This window comes from Symphalangus syndactylus, chromosome X (assembly GCF_028878055.3).
Source record: "Symphalangus syndactylus isolate Jambi chromosome X, NHGRI_mSymSyn1-v2.1_pri, whole genome shotgun sequence".
NCBI lineage: Eukaryota > Metazoa > Chordata > Mammalia > Primates > Hylobatidae > Symphalangus > Symphalangus syndactylus.
In genome coordinates this window covers 157,528,621-157,545,640 of record NC_072447.2, presented here as the reverse complement: position 1 = coordinate 157,545,640, position 17,020 = coordinate 157,528,621, and the positions used below count along the sequence as shown (strand labels likewise).

Sequence of the window (17,020 nt, the reverse complement as noted above, 5' to 3'; positions counted from 1 at the left end):
TTCATGTCCTCTGCCCACTTTTTGATGGGGTTGTTTGTTTTTTTCTTGTAAATTTGTTTGAGTTCATTGTAGATTCTGGATATTAGCCCTTTGTCAGATGAGTAGGTTGCAAAAATTTTCTCCCATTGTGTAGGTTGCCTGTTCACTCTGATGATAGTTTCTTTTGCTGTGCAGAAGCTCTTTAGTTTAATGAGATCCCATTTGTCGATTTTGGCTTTTGTTGCCATTGCTTTTGGTGTTTTAGACATGAAGTCCTTGCCCACGCCTATGTCCTGAATGGTATTGCCTAGGTTTTCTTGTAGGATTTTAATGGTTTTAGGTCTAACATATAAGTCTTTAATCCATCTTGAATTAATTTTTGTATCACTGGCCATCAGAGAAATGCAAATCAAAACCACAGTGAGATACCATCTCACACCAGTTAGAATGGCCATCATTAAAAAATCAGGAAACAACAGGTGCTGGAGAGGATGTGGAGAAATAGGAACACTTTTACACTGTTGGTGGGACTGTAAACTAGTTCAACCATTGTGGAAGTCAGTGTGGCGACTCCTTGGGGATCTAGAACTAGAAATACCATTTGACCCAGCCATCCCATTACTGGGTATATACCCAAAGGACTATAAATCATGCTGCTATAAAGACACATGCACACGTATGTTTATTGCGGCACTATTCACAATAGCAAAGAGTTGGAACCAACCCAAATGTCCAACAACGATAGACTGGATTAAGAAAATGTGGCACATATACACCATGGAATACTATGCAGCCGTAAAAAATGATGAGTTCGTGTCCTTTGTAGGGACATGGATGAAACTGGAAAACATCATTCTCAGTAAACTATCGCAAGGACAAAAAACCAAACACCGCATGTTCTCACTCATAGGTGGGAATTGAACAATGAGAACTCATGGACACAGGAAGGGGAACATCACGCTCCGGGGACTGTTGTGGGGTGGGGGGAGGGGGGAGGGACAGCATTAGGAGATACACCTAATGCTAAATGACGAGTTAATGGGTGCAGGAAATCAACATGGCACATGGATACATATGTAACAAACCTGCACATTGTGCACATGTACCCTAAAACCCTAAAGTATAATAAAAAAAAAAAAAAAGAAGAAAAGGAAAAAAATAAAAATAAAAAAATAATAAAAAAATAAAATAATATTGGAAGTTATAGCCAGAGCAGTGAGGCAAGAGAAGGAAATAAAGGGCATCCAAATAGGAACATAGAAAGTCAAACTATCCCTGTTTGCAGACGACATGATTCTATATCTAGAAAACCCCATACTCGGCTGCACTCAGCATCGGAGCCAGGAGCTAGTGGCCGCTGCCATGTCCCACCAGACCCGCATCCAAGCAAGTGAGGATGTTAAAGAGATCTTGCCAGAGCCAGAAATGGAAAGTACAGACTTCTGAAAATATCTATTGAAAATGAGCAACTTATGATTGGATCATATAGTCAGCCTTCAGATTCCTGGTATAAGGATTATGATTCCTTTGTTTTACCCCTGTTGGAGGACAAACAACTGTGCTATATATTATTCAGGTTAGATTCTCAGAATGCCCAGGGATATGAATGAATATTCATTGCATGGTTTCCAGATCATTCTCATGTCCGTCAAAAAAGTTGTATGCAGCAACAAGAGCAACTCTGGAAAAGGAATCTGGAGGTGGCCGCGTTAAAGATGAAGTATTTGGAACAGTAAAGGAAGATGTATCATTACATGGATATAAAAAATGTTTGCTGTCACAATCTTCCCCTGCCCTACTGACTGCAGCTGAGGAAGAATTATGACATTAAAATCAATGAGGTACAGACTGACGTGGGTGTGGACACTAAGCATCAAACACTACAAGGAGTAGCATTTCCTATTTCTCGAGAAGCCTTTCAGGCTTTGGAAAAAATGAATAACAGCTGAACTATGTGCAGTTGGAAATAAATATAAAAAATGAAATTATAATTTTGGCCAACACAGCAAATACAGAACTAAAAGATTTGCCAAAGAGGGTTCCCAAGTATTCAGCTCGTTACCATTTCTTTCTGTGTAAACATTCCCATGAAGGAAACTATTTAGAGTCCACAGTTTTTATCTATTCAATGCCCGGATACACATGCAGTATAAGAGAACGGATGCTATATTCTAGCTGCAAGAGCCCTCTGCTAGAAATTGTAGAAAGACAACTATGGATGTTGTAATGGATGTAATTAGAAAGATCAAGATAGACAATGGGGATTAGTTGACTTCAGACTTCCTTTATGAAGAAGTACATCCCAAGCAGTATGCAGGAAAAAGAAGAATTCGAAGACTAATTAGGGGCCCAGCGGAAAATGATGCTACTACTGATTAGAGTCATCACATTAAACATAGCAATACTAGTTTTTTAAAAGTCCAGCTTTTAATACAGAAAAACTGAAATCATTCCATGTTGATATAAAGTAGGGAAAAAATTGTACTTTTTGGAAAATAGCACTTGTCACTTCTATGTATTTTTAAAATTAATGTTACAGAAGAGTCATGATTTCTATTTTTGACTTAAAGCTAGAAAAGGATTCAACATAATGTTTAATTTTGTCACACTGTTTTCATGGTGTTGATTCTACACTTTCACATACTTCTTAAAATTTTATACAGTTGGGCCAGTTCTAGAAAGTCTGATGTCTCGAAGGATAAACTTACTACTTTCTTGTAAGACAGAAAGACCTTAAAATATTCTTATTACTTAATGAATATGTTAAAGACCAGGCTAGAGTATTTTCTAAGCTGGAAACTTAGTGTGCCTCGGAAAAGGCCAGAAGTTGCTTATTCTGAGTAGCTGTGCTAACTCTGTCAGACTATAGGATCGTGTCTGCAATTTTTAGAAATAGTGCTTTATATTGCAGCAGTCTTTTATATTTGACTTTTTTTAAAATAGCATTAAAATTGCAGATCAGCTCACTCTGAAACTTTAAGGGTACCAGATATTTTCTATACTGCAGGATTTCTGATGACATTGAAAGACTTTAAACAGCCTTAGTGAATTATCTAAGGCTCTGTGAAGCCAAACATTTATGTTCAGATTGAAATTTAAATTAATATCATTCAAAAGGAAATAAAAAAATGTTGAAAGAGTTTTAAAAATCAGGATTGACTTTTTTCTCCAAAACATTTATAGGCAAATTGTGTTCTTTGTCACTTCTGAACAAATATTCAGATTTAAAATTACTTTAAAGTCCTAGTACTTAACAGGCTAACACAGATAAACACCGTAATAATCTCCTTTCAATTAATATTGTATTTCAAACCACATTTAACTGTCTTCTAATGCTTTGCATTTTCAGTTACAACCTAGAGAGATTTTGAGCCTCATGTTTCTTTGATTCTTGAAATAGAGGAAGCTAGAACACTTCATGTATGGTCTGTTAAACCTTCTACAAAAACCATAACTTTGAGGCATTTTCTAAATGAGCTGTGGGGATCCAGGATTTGTAATTTATTGATTTAAACTTTATGCTGCGTAAATCAGTTATCAGAAATGCACATTTCATAGGGTGAAGCACTCATTTTTTTTTTTTTTTTTTGAGACAGAGTTTCGCTCTTGTTCCCCAGACTGGAGAGCAATGGCATGATCTCCGCTCACTGCAACCTCTGCCTCCCGGGTTCAAGTGATTCTCATGCCTCAGCCTCCCAAGTAGCTGGGATTACAGACATGTGCCACCATGCCTGGCTAATTTTGTATTTTTAGTAGAGACGGGGTTTCTCTATGTTGGTCAGGCTGGTCGTGAACTCCCGACCTCAGGTGACCCGCCCGCCTTGGCCTCCCAAAGTGCTGGGATTACAGGTGTGAGCCACTGCGCCCGGCCAAAGCACTCATTTCTAAACCTTATTATCTAAGGTAATATATGTACCTTTCAGAAATTTGTGTTCAAGTAAGTAAAGCATATTAGAATAATTACGGGTTGACAGATTTTTTATATAGAATTTAGAGTATTTGTATGGGTTTTTGTTTACAAATAATCAGACTATAGTATTTAAACATGCAAAATAATTGACAATAATGTTGCACTTGTTTATTAAAGATATAAGTTGTTCCATGGGGGCACACATAGACAGACATACATACACCCAAATTATTGCATTAAGAATCCTGGAGCTGTGTTGCAGACCATAGCTGAAGCAGTTATTTTCAGTCAGGAAGACTACCTGTCATGAAGGTATAAAATAATTTAGAAGTGAATGTTTTTCTGTACCATCTATGTGCAATTATACTCTAAATTCCACTACACTACATTAAAGTAAATGGCCATTCCAGAATATAGATGTGATTATAGTCTTAAACTAATTATTATTAAACCTATGATTGCTGAAAATCAGTGATGCATTTGTTATAGAATATAACTCATCATTTATAGTATGTTTTAGGTGGCATTATCATACCTAGACAATGAATAACATATTCTCAATAAATTTATATAGCAGTGAAGAATTACATGCCTTCTGGTGGACATTTTATAAGTGCATTTTATATCACAATAAAAATTTTTTCTCAAAGAAAACCCCATACTCACAACCCAACAGGTCCTTCAGCTGATAAACAACTTTGGCAAAGTTTCAGGATGCAAAATTAATGTACAAAAATCACTTGCATTTCTTTACATCAACAACAGCCAAGCTGAGAGCCCAATTGGGAAGGCAATCCCATTCACAATTGCTACGCACAAAAAAATAAAATACCTGGGAATACAGCTAACTCAGGAGGTGAAGGATATCTACAATGAGAATTACAAAACACTGCTCAAAGAAATAAGAGAAGACACAAACAAATGGAAAAATATCCCATGCTCCTGGATAGGAAGAATCAATATCAACAAAATGACCATACTGCCCAAAGCAATCTAAAGATTCAGTGTTATTTCTAACAAACTAACAATGACATTCTTCACAGAACTAGAAAAAACTATTTTAAAATTCTTATGAAACCAAAAAAGAGCCCGGATAGCCAAGGCAATTCTAAGCAAAAATAACAAAGCTGTAGGTATCGCATTAGCCAACTTCGAACTATACTGCAAGGCTACAGTAAGCAAAACACAGCATGGTACTGATACAACACCTGTAATCCCTGCACTTTTGGAGGCCGAGGCAGGTGGATCACCTGAAGTCAGCTGTTCCAGATCAGCCTGGCCAACACGGTGAAACCCCGTCTCTACTAAAAATACAATAGTTAGCCAAGCTTGGTGGCAAACGCCTGTAATCCCACCTACTCAGGAGACCAAGGCAGGAGAATCGCTTGAACCTGAGAGATGGAGGTTGCAGTGAGCCAAGATCACGTCATTGCACTCCAGCCTGGGCAACAGAGTGAAACTCCATCAAGAAAGAAAGAAAGAAAAGAAGAAAAGAAGAAAGAAAGAAAGAGAAAGAAAGAAAGGAGGGAGGGAGGGAGGGAAGGCAGGGAGGGAGGGAGGGAAGGCAGGAAGGGAGAGAGAGAGACAGACAGACAGACAGAAAGAAAGAAAGAAAGGAGAAAGAAAGGAAGGAAGGAAGGAAGGAAGGAAGGAAGGAAGGAAGGAAGGAAAGAGAGAGAGAGAAAGAAAGAGAGAGAAAAAGAAAGAAAAGAAAGAAAGAAAGAAAGAAGAAAGAAAGAAAGAAAGAAAGATCAGGCACATAGACCAATGGGACATAATAGAGAGCCCAGTAATAAGGCCACACACCTACAACCATGTGATTTTTGACAAAGCTGACAAAAACAAGCAATGGAGAAAGCACTCCCTATGCAATAAATGGTGCTGGGCTGGCTAGCCCTATGCAGACGATTGAAGCTGGACCCGTTCCTTACACCATATACAAAAATCAAGATGGATTAAAGACTTAAGTGTAAAACCCAAAACTACAAAAACCCAGAAGACAACCTAGGCAATGCCATCCTGGACATAGGAACAGGCAAAGATTTCGTGACAAAGATGTCAAAAGCAATTGCAACAAAAGCAAAAATTGACAAATGGGATTTAATTAAATGAAAGAGCTTCTACACAGCAGAAGAAACAATCAATAGAGTAAACAGACAACCTACAGAATGGAAGAAAATTTTTACAAACTGCATCTAACAAAGGTCTAATATCCAGTGTCTATAAGGAGCTTAAATAAGTTTACAAGAAAAAAATCGCATTCAAAAGTGGGCAAAGGACATGAACAGATGAACAGACATACATGGGGCAAATAAGCTTATGGAAAAAAGCTCATTACTGATCATTGGAGAAATGCAAATCAAAACCACAATGAGATACCATCTCACATGAGTCAGAATGGCTAAAAATAAAAGTAAAAAGTCAAGAAATAGCAGATGCTGGCAAGGTTGTGGAGAAAAGCAAACACTTATACACTGTTGGTGGGAGTGTAAACTAATTCAACCATTGTGGAAGATAGTGTAGTGATTCTTCAAAGAGCTAACAGCAGAACTACCATTTGACCCAGCAATCCCATTACTGGATATATATCCAGAGGAATATAAATCATTCTACCATAAAGACACGTGCATGAGAATGTTCATTGCAGCACTATTCACAATAACAAAGACATGGAATCAACCCAAATGCCCATCAATGACAGACTGAATAAAGAAAAGGTGGTACATATATACCATGGAATAGTATGCAGCCATAAAAAGGAATGAGATCATGTCTTTTGCAGGAACATGGATGGAGCTACAGGCTATTATTCTTAGCAAACTAACACAGGAACAGGAATCCAAATACTACATGTTCGCACATATAACCAGGAGCTAAACGATGAGAACTCATGAACACAAAGAAGGGAACAATATACACTGGGGTCTACTTGAGGGTGGAGGGTTGGAGGAGGGAAAGGAGCAGAAAAGATAACAACTGGGTACTGAGCTTAATACCTTGGTGATGAAATAATCTGTACAACAAATTCCCATGACATGAGTTCACCTATATAACAAACATTCACATGTATCCGAAACCTAAAATAAAATTTTTTAATGAAATAAATATGGTTTTTGGGGGGCCTCCTCTTTCAGCTTTGGAGCCCCCCTCCCTCTATCTCGATACGGGGGAGTTTCTTCCTTCTGTCTTCTCCCTTCCTTCTTGCCTATTAAACTCTCTGCTCCTTAAAACCAAAAGAAAAAGGAAAGGAAAGGAAAGGAAAGGAAAGGAAGGAAGGAAGGAAGGAAGGAAGGAAGGAAGGAAGGAAGGAAGGAAGGAAAGAAGGAAGGAAGGAAGGGAAGAAAGAAGAAAGAAAGAAAGAAAGAAAGAAAGAAAGAAGAAAGAAAGAAAGAAAGAAAGAAAGAAAGAAAGAAGAAAAGAAAGAAAGAAAGAAAGAAGAAAAGAAAGAAAGGAAAGAAAGGAAAGAAAGAAAGAAAAGAAAGAAAGAAAGAAAGAAAGAAAGAAAGAAAGAAAGAAAGAAAGAAAGAAAGAAATATGGTTTTTATTTTTCTCACATAAGAAACTCAGAATGAACCTGGGATGATAGCTCCATAATTTCATTAGGGGTTTCAACTCTTAATCTTTCTTCTCTGCCATCCTTCAATTGAGGCTTCCAGTCTCAAAGTTAACTCATGGTGACAATATGTCTGCTGGAACTCCAGGCAACAGATCTAATATACAAGCCAGCTCTAAGGAGTTTTCACGGAAGCCACACCCAAAAATTTCCATTTACAGCTCATTGTCCAGAGGTAATTCATGTGGTTATATCTAAGTAGTGGTATATAAGTGTGTTATCTGCCATAGTTTGCCCCTCTGACCACCCAAATAGATGTATGTATCCCTCTTCTCATATATGGAACACACAGTTACTACAGTCAGCTCAAAGTCCAGAACCTTTGGATGATGTACAATATATCTCCATTAGATATTAATGGTCAAGCAGTCAAATATATTAAAAATTATCTCCACCCACTCTTTGACACACCCATTTTTAAAAGTGAAGATTCGATAACACACAACAACCACTGGTTCATACTAGTTCATAATAGTTACCATGACTTGAAAAAGGACTGAAATATTGTTTCTAAGTTTTATTGTTACAAACACTGCCAAAAGGAAGTCTTTTTACAGGGCCCTCCACAGCGGTTAGTCTTCCATATTGCTGGATATGGGAACCCTTCCATATGAACTTTGTTTTATCTCCTTTTTAAAAGCCTTGTAAACACCCACATTAATGGAAATGGTGGAGTAGGGAATTCCAGAACTCCATTCTTTCATAAAAGCAATGAATAGGCTGGCAAAACTGTCAGAAGCAACTTTTTCAGAACCCTGGAATCTAAGCAAAAATTACAGCAGCCAGGAGAACACTTAATGAATAAAAAATCTAAATTTCAGAGTTCTGTGGCATTTTTGGTTACCTTGATACCATCCTCCAACCCTCAGCCCATCAATAGCCTTAAAAATGGCAGCTTATATTGCAGGTGCAGGTTACTGGTACCAGAGGAAGTGATATTGACCTTATTTTCAATGAACTGTGATTGTGTGGTTTGACCTATCTGGTGGTTCCCTGAAGGATTACCTCAATAGTTTACCTTTTTGTCACCTGCATTAGAGCTTCCCCAGGGCTGAGGCACCTTCCCTGGTGGTGGTTGTGGAAAGAATTTAAAAGCAAATGTATTAGTCACAGCTACACAGGACAAGGAATAACATTTGGGAAAAGCAATCGACAAATTGAAAAATCCCAGGAAGGGCCAGGCGCAGTGGCTCATGCCTATAATCCCAGCACTTTGGGAGGCCGAGGCGGGCAGGTCACCTGAGGTCAGGAGTTCAGGACCAGCCTGACCAACATGGAGAAACCCCATCTCTACTAAAAACACAAAATTAGCTGCGCATGGTGGCGCATGCCTGTAATCCCAGCTACTCGGGAGGCTGAGGCAGGAGAATCGCTTGAACCTGGGAGGCAGAGGTTGTGGTGAGCCTAGATTGCGCCATTGCACTCTAGCCTGGGCATGGACAACAAGAGCAAAACTCCATCTCAAAAAAAAAAAAATTCCCAGGAAGAAAGAAGCTGAGATACTTGGGGGATGCTTAGGGAAATAACGGCTTCAAAACATTTTATGTATTCTGAGGACTATAGAAGACTATGTATGGACCAATTTCTAGATGTGTGCTCACAAAAGAGCTGAGAAGACTAGACTCTCAATTCTGGCTAAACTTCAGGCACCATACAAGCAGAAAATGAAGGCTAAGGCAGAACTTTAAACTGTGTAGCTAAGCAATGAAGGAGAGCCCCAACACAGAACTAACCCTCAAAAACTAAGAAAGCTTTTTCTTTTCATAGTTTGTTTCTTTGTTTTGCTTCCAGGAGTTTAATAAAATCTCTGTAAAATCAATAGCTGACTAAAGCTAATGGAACAAATATTTCAGAGGCCACACATACCAAAAAAATCTAGGCTTTACAAAATTAGTTAAGAAAATTAACTAAACCAACAACAACCACAATAAGCAGCAACAACAAGACCAGGGGAGTGGGAGAATCAATCAGATTTCCAGAGTTTCTACATTCTAACATTCAAAACATCTGGTTTTCAAGAAAAAAAAAACTGAGGCATGTGAGGAAACAAGAAAGTATGGCAAGGACAAAAAACCAAACACCGCATGTTCTCGCTCATAGGTGGGAATTGAACAATGAGAACACTTGGACACAGGGTGGAACATCACACACAGGGGCCTGTCGGGGGGCGGGGAGGGATAGCATTAGGAGATATGCCTAATGGGTGCAGCACAGCAACATGGCACATGTATACATATGTAACAAAACTGCATGTTGTGCACATGTACCCTAGAACTTAAAGTATAATAAAAGAAATGAAAAAAATACATTGCATAGATGAAATACGATCATACATTTATAGCATTTAGCACAGTTCCTGACATAATAAAATACCCAATAAAACAACAACAACAAAAAAGAAAAACCCACAGCTGACATTGTACTCAATAGTGAAGGACTGAAGTTTTTCCCCTTAAGATCAGAAACAAGACAAGGATGTTCATTGTGGTTGGAAAAAATAATTGATATAATTTCAATCTTTTTAAGTGGTTAAGAATTGTTTTGTGACCTAACATATGATCTATCCTGGTGAATATTCTGTATGTACTTGAAAATAATGTGTATTCTGCTACTGTTGCCCAAAATCTGGGGTTGAAGAGGCCAGCTTAGTACTGGGTTGGGCCTGAAGCCTGGGGCTCTGTGGGTCAGCCTTTTTGGGGCTTGGTTGGAGCCTGGTCTGGGCCTGAAGCCTGAGCTTGAATGGGCCAGCCTGAAATCTGGGGCCACTAGGGATGGCCTGGAGTCTGTACCCATGAGGGCTATATTGGAGGCTGAATGTTTGGATGCTGACCTAGTACCTGAGGCCATGGGGGCCAGCCTGGAGCTGAGGTCCGTGGGTGTCAATGTGGCACTGGGACAGACCCAAAGCCTGGGAGTGTGAGGGCCAGCCTGGAGCTGAGTTGGTCTGGATACTGGGTCTGTGGGTATTGGCCTTAAACTGGGGTCCAAAGGTGCTAGTCTTGTGATGGAGAGGGCCTGAAAGCTGAGTCTGGGGGTACAGTGGCTGTCCTGAAGCAAAGGGGCTGTCTTGGAGGGGTGCAAGCCTGGAGGTATGATCTGGTGCTGAAGGAAGTCTGGAGTCTGGGACCTGCAGGGATGGCCTGGACATTGGGGCTACAAGGGCTGGCCTACTGCCCAAGTCTGTGGGGACCAGCCTAAAGTCTGGGGTAATCATGGCCTGTCCAGGGCTAGACTTTACTGTGTTGGGCCCAGTGCTTGGGTCTGAGGCAAAGTCTGGTGTTCACTTACCTCTTCTCCTCCCAAGCAAAGGGCATCTCTCTCCATACTGTGTTGCCTGGGGTTGGGGAAGGCATAACACAGGTAATTTAAAACTGTCCTGCTAAAGTGAAAAATAAAGCAAAAAAGAGAAGTAGTGATGTTAGGGAAAGGAGTGATGTTGCAATGTTACAATTGAGCGTCCAGAGAAAGTAGGGGAAAGACACGATATGACTTACATTTTAACATGATTGCTCTGTCTATGGGTGGAGAATATTCCAGGTGTATGAGGGACAAGTATGGGAGTAAGGAGAATAGTCAGGAGGCTTTGGACTGGGCAGGGGCGGGGGGGTGGACAGATTCTGGATACATTTTGAAAGGTAAACTGACCAGAGTTGCTGATAGATCAAATGTGGAGTTAGAGGGAAAGAGAAGAATCAAGGAAGATATCTAAGTTTCTGACCTGACCATTTCTAGCTTCCAGTGAGTTTTTTTTATGAAAAGGAATTGAGTGTTTTAGCCTTTGTTTGTATTGTATATATTTAAGGTATACCACATGATGTCTTGATATACATATATATAGTGAAATGATTACTACAGTCAAGCAAATTAACATATCCGTCGCTTCATATAGTTACCTTTTTTATATGGTAAGAGCACCTAAAATTTACCCTTTGCAAATTTTCAGTATACAATATTATTAGTCCTCATATTATATATTATATCTCTAGACTTACTCATTCTACATAACTGCAACTTTGTACCCTTCGACATACATGTCCCTATTTCCTCCCCCCACTGCCCCTGGTAATCACTGCTCTATTCTTTTTTCTATATATTTGACCTTTTAAAGATGCCACACATAAGTGAGATCATGGAGTATTTGTCTTTCTGTGCCTGGCTTATTTCATGTTTATTTATCCATGTTGTTGCAAATGACAGGATTTCATTCTTTTTAAGGCTGATTAATATTCTATTACATATATATATATATATATCTCACAATTTCTATATCCATTCATCTATTGATGGGAACTTAGGTTGTTTCTGTATGTTGGCTTTTGTGAGTAATGCTGCAGTGAATATGGGAGCACAGATATCTCCATGAGGTGCTGATTTTTTATTGAATACTTTTCTGCATCTAGTCATTATCAAATGGGTTTTCTTATTTGATTTGTTAATGTGGTGAATTATATTATTACATTATTTTAATTATGCTAACTGAGCTTTGTATTACTAAGAGAGGATATCTTGGCTACTTTTTTCCCATTTTCTCCATCCTATTTATTCCATCATTTATTTTATAAGTTGTAATATTTGAAACCAAATTTTTCTTTTTCTTTTTTTTTTTTTTGAGACTGAGTTTCACTTTTGTCCCCCAGGCTGGAGTGCAATGGTGCAATCTCAGCTCACTGCAACCTCTACCTCCCAGCTTCAAGCAATTCTCCTGCCTCAACCTCCCGAGTAGCTGGAATTACAGGCACCCACTACCACGCCCAGCTAATGTTTGTATTTTTAGTAGAGACAAGGTTTCACCATGTTGGCCAGGCTGGTCTCAAACTCCTGATCTCAGGTGATCCACCCACCTCAGCCTCCCAAAGTGCTGGGATTACAGGCGTGAGCCATTGCGCCTGGCCAAAACCATATTTTTCTACTATTCATGTCTGAAAATGTATTGTACTGACATTATATCTTCTGACAAACAGGCTTTCAGGAGCAAGTATGGAAACCACCATTTGAAACATTGTTTCTACAGATAAATGAGCTTTGGATTCCAGACAACTGATTTCTCTGTGAACTTTAGAAACTAAAGTGTTCTGAGATTGGAAAAAATATAAACTTCTACTGAGAGACTTCTAAGGGTGTTTAGTTTCCAGCACAATGTTCCACAACTTCCATTTTCAGTATAGTGCAAGCTAGGGCACCTGGTCTCTGTCATGTTATGTGCAAATGATAGTTGAGTCATGTTTCTTTTTAAGGTACCCTCACCTGAGTCCCAAGTACAAGGAGTCTTTTGATGTGGGCTGTAACCTCTTTGCCAAGTTTTCTGCATACATTAAGAATACACAAAAGGAGGCAAATAAGAGTAAGATACCTTTCTTTAAATCTCTATTTTTCTCTCACTCTTCATATTCTCACTCAGCAAAAATAGAATTTTCCTGAATATATAGTATATTTTGGGGACTAGCCTAGTCTTCCCCTCATTCTCTGTACTCTCCTCTGAAATTCCCTTGCATGAATTTTTATTAGATTTAGAACTCAAGATTCAATATAGCAATTACCAACATAGCTCAATTAGAATATTGACATACCAGGTGTGAACTAACTGCAGGACTGTGTACCTTTAAGGTTTCTTAAACTGTGGCACCTACCATTTCCCACGAACATTCTTAAATTGGTTTATTATCCTCTGAGTCACCAGAACTGTGTTTTTTCTTTCGCTTTCTAACTCTTCTGAGTTGGATAACATGTATCACTTTTCTTTCTTTCTTTTACTCTCCTGCCAATGCACCTCCCTAAGAAAAGCCCAAAAGATTTACACTCACTATTTGATCTTACTTTGTCTTATCAGTGAGTAGCTGAGCATTCTAAATAGTTAACTAGATATTGAAGAGCCAGTGTAAGTACTATGTATAGATAGAGGTGTCTAAATATGTGGAAAGCATATTTAGAATGTATTTAGTCAAAAGACAATACATTTACAAGTAACTCTATTACTTCATTGCCTCAGATTTTGAAAAATCTCTGCTCAAAGAATTCAAGCGTCTGGATGACTACTTAAACACCCCACTTCTGGATGAAATTGATCCAGACAGTGCTGAGGAACCCACAGTTTCCAGAAGACTATTCTTGGATGGGGACCAGCTAACACTGGCTGATTGTAGCTTGTTACCCAAGCTGAACATTATTAAAGTAAGTCTTTATAGGGCAGGCTGAATGGGTGGGAGGGGTTTGCCAGTTGCCAGCACAAAGCATAGTGATCTTCCGGTGCAGTATTATTATATTATAGCTTTGTCATTATCATCATCATCATGTGTAGTATATACATCTCTTTTTTCTCTTTAGAGGGAAGACCCATAATGTTCTCTTCTGGGAATTATTAAAACTTGTTTCTTTTTTTTTTTTCTTTTTTGAGATAGGGTCTTGCTCTCACACGCAGGTTGGAGTGCAGTGGCATGATCAAGGCTTATTGCAACCCTCACCTCTGAGGCTCAAGCAGTCCTCCCACCCCAGCCTCTTGAGTAGCTGGGACTACAGGTGCGTGCCACCACGCCTGGCTAATTTTTTCTTCTTTTTGTAGAGACAGGGTTTCACCATGTTGCACAGGCTGGTCTTGAACTCCTGGGCTCAAGTGATCTGCCTGCCTTGGCCTCCCAAAGTTCTGGGATTACAGGCATGAGCCACCGTGCCCAGCCAAAACTTGTTTCTTTCTTTCCAAATCAGAAGGTATTTTCCACTGTCTTATTTTGTAAAGGATAATAATATTACCTATTTTACAGAATTGTTAAGAGAATTAAATAAATTAAAGCATTTAAAATGCTTAGAACAGTGCCTAGATCATAATAGGGAATAACCAATTTGGGCTTTTAGTATTATGATGAATTAATCATAAATTTAACAAATATTTATTGCATAGACTTATGCAGAATTTACTCTTTGAGTCCTATGCCAAACACAGAGAATATGTAAAGAAATAAGTCATAGGACTCTAAATAAATTCTTAGTCTAGTGGTGGTGGGTATGTGCTCATTTTCTGTGCTTCCTTCCTCTAAATATAGTCATAATTAAATACGGAATCAATATAAACATGATTGTAAGCATGTAGTTTTGTCAACATTTGTAGACAAAACATCAAAATAGTCCAAGATTCGAGTCTACTTCGTAGTTTGTTTTATAGTGCTTTTTGTGTCAATAAGATGCCTTTGATAATCTTGACTTCTAAGATACATTTCTACATAGCAGACATATTACTGATGCCTTTTTTTCCCTCTTTTTTTGCAAAATTCTAGGTTGCTGCCAAGAAATATCGTGACTTTGACATTCCAGCAGAATTCTCAGGAGTCTGGCGTTATCTCCACAATGCCTATGCCCGTGAAGAATTTACCCACACATGTCCTGAAGACAAAGAAATTGAAAATACTTACGCAAATGTGGCTAAACAGAAGAGTTAGGACAGCTCTTACAGGAGAAAAGGCTATATTTGTGATGAAATTTTACTTAGTGACGTATTAGAAAGGTTTTTGCAAATAAGAATATGAAAAATACTGTTTCTTCTTTCCAACTCTCTTATGAAAAGAAACTCTGTATTTCCTGTTAGCCATAAACAATCTGTCCACTGTATTTTACAGGTCTTCATACTTTTACTTAATTTTCTTTATTTGTATGGCAAACCACTGCAATCCTGAATGACATGGAAAGCATCACGATCTTTTGCCCTTTGCTTGAATTCCTGGAATGCATACATATAAGCTAAACAGATGTCTGCAGTTATAAATGTCATAAGTACATTTCCATATAAATCGCTAAAATAATTTCACATTTTTGTTACTTTAATATATACATGAGTTTATTTCTGATATAAATAATAAATTCAGAGAGTGAGCATATCAGAGAGGCAAATTCTTAAAGAATGATTTTTAAAATTAGCTCTAGGAAGAGATCAAGATCAATTGGTCGTAGAACAGCAGATTATATTATTTTTAAATGAAGAAGCACTCATTAAATAAAACATAATTTTAAAAAACAAGATAAGAAACAAAGTCCACTGAATCTTTTATTCATAGAAATGAAAAGGAAAATAAAAAATGTGGCTGACCAAAAGGTCTTGTTGTTGTCCATAAAAGGATAAGGTAAACAGTCCTTAGATAATTATAAAACTTTCTACAAAACTTAAAATGTTACATTACTATACGTATTCGTATTCACTTGTTAAAGTACTCTTAAATGATTCAAATCTGGAAACAAAAGCTGAACTTAACTCTTGCTCCCTCAAAGGAGAAACACAATCGTAAGTGCAGCTTCAAAAAAGGAAAACATTTTAGGCTTTGGTGGAAGGGTGGAGTTTAGATAAAATTTAAATGAAGTAGCGTTTTAATAGGTTCAAAGAAAAGTAAGGCAATGAGCAAATGCAAAGTACTGTCCTTGAAAACCATAGAGTCAAGATAAATGTATAGTGTATGGTTACATGACAGAGAAATGCAATCATGTTGATAATCTTTCAGATACATCCTCTCATCAGTATATTTCAGAATACATGCAATACACTAGCAAGTTACAATTTATAGAATACATTTGAAATGTTAAATGAAATAAGCCAGGCACAGAAAGACGAACACCACATGATCTCACTCATATGTGGAATTTTAAAAAGTTGAGCTCACACAAGTAGAGGGTAGAATCGTGGTTACCAGTGGCTGGGGAGAGAAAGAAGGCAGAGGCACTGAAAGATGTTGGTCAATGGGTACAAATTTACACCTAGGAAGAATAAATTTTGGCATTCACTGGGGATGGAGCCAAGATGGCCAAACAGGAACAGCTCCAGTCTACAGCTCCCAGCGTGAGCGACGCAGATGGGTGATTTCTGCATTTCCATCTGAGGTACCGGGTTCATCTCACTAGGGAGTGCCAGACCGTGGGCGCAGGACAGTGGGTGCAGCGCACCGTGCGCGAGCCAAAGCAGGGCGAGGCATTGCCTCACTTGGGAAGCGCAAGGGGTCAGGGAGTTCCCTTTCCTACTCAAAGAAAGGGGTGAGAGAAGGCACCTAGAAAATCGGGTCACTCCCACCCTAATACTGCACTTTTCAGACACGCTTAAAAAACGGCACACCAGGAGATTGTGTCCCGCACCTGGCTCGGAGGGTCCTACACCCACAGAGTCTCACTGATTGCTAGCACAACAGTCTGAGATTAAACTGCAAGGTGGCAGCGAGGCTGGGGGAGGGGTGCCTGCCATTGCCCAGGCTTGATTAGGTAAACAAAGCAGCCAGGAAGCTCGAACTGGGTGGAGTCCACCACAGCTCATGGAGGCCTGCCTGCCTCTCTAGCCTCCAATTCTGGGGGCAGGGCACAGACAAAGGTTGCAGACTTAAATGTCCCTGTCTGACAGCTTTGAAGAGAGTAGTGGTTCTCCCAGCACGCAGCTGGAGATCTGAGAACAGGGAGACTGCCTCCTAAAGTGGGTCCCTGACCCCCGAGCAGCCTAACTGGGAGGCACCCCCCAGTAGGGACAGACTGACACCTCACACAGCTCGATATTCCTGAGA

At 39.0% G+C, this 17,020-nt stretch overlaps 1 protein-coding gene and 1 pseudogene across 2 annotated transcripts in view; both read left to right on the top strand.

The window, feature by feature from the left end:
* CLIC2 (chloride intracellular channel 2) overlaps positions 1 to 15,578 on the top strand; it is a 94,812-nt gene extending 79,234 nt beyond the window's left edge. For both annotated transcript variants that reach the window (XM_055267291.2, XM_055267292.2), the window contains exons 4-6: positions 12,737 to 12,843; positions 13,489 to 13,670; positions 14,768 to 15,578. In XM_055267291.2, coding sequence (XP_055123266.1) covers positions 12,737 to 12,843; positions 13,489 to 13,670; positions 14,768 to 14,929 — 451 coding nt within the window. In that variant the 3' untranslated portion in view covers positions 14,930 to 15,578. The remainder of the gene's footprint in view (positions 1 to 12,736; positions 12,844 to 13,488; positions 13,671 to 14,767) is intronic.
* LOC129475189 (twinfilin-1-like) lies at positions 1,110 to 2,441 on the top strand (annotated as a pseudogene).
* Positions 15,579 to 17,020: the final 1,442 nt, after the last annotated feature.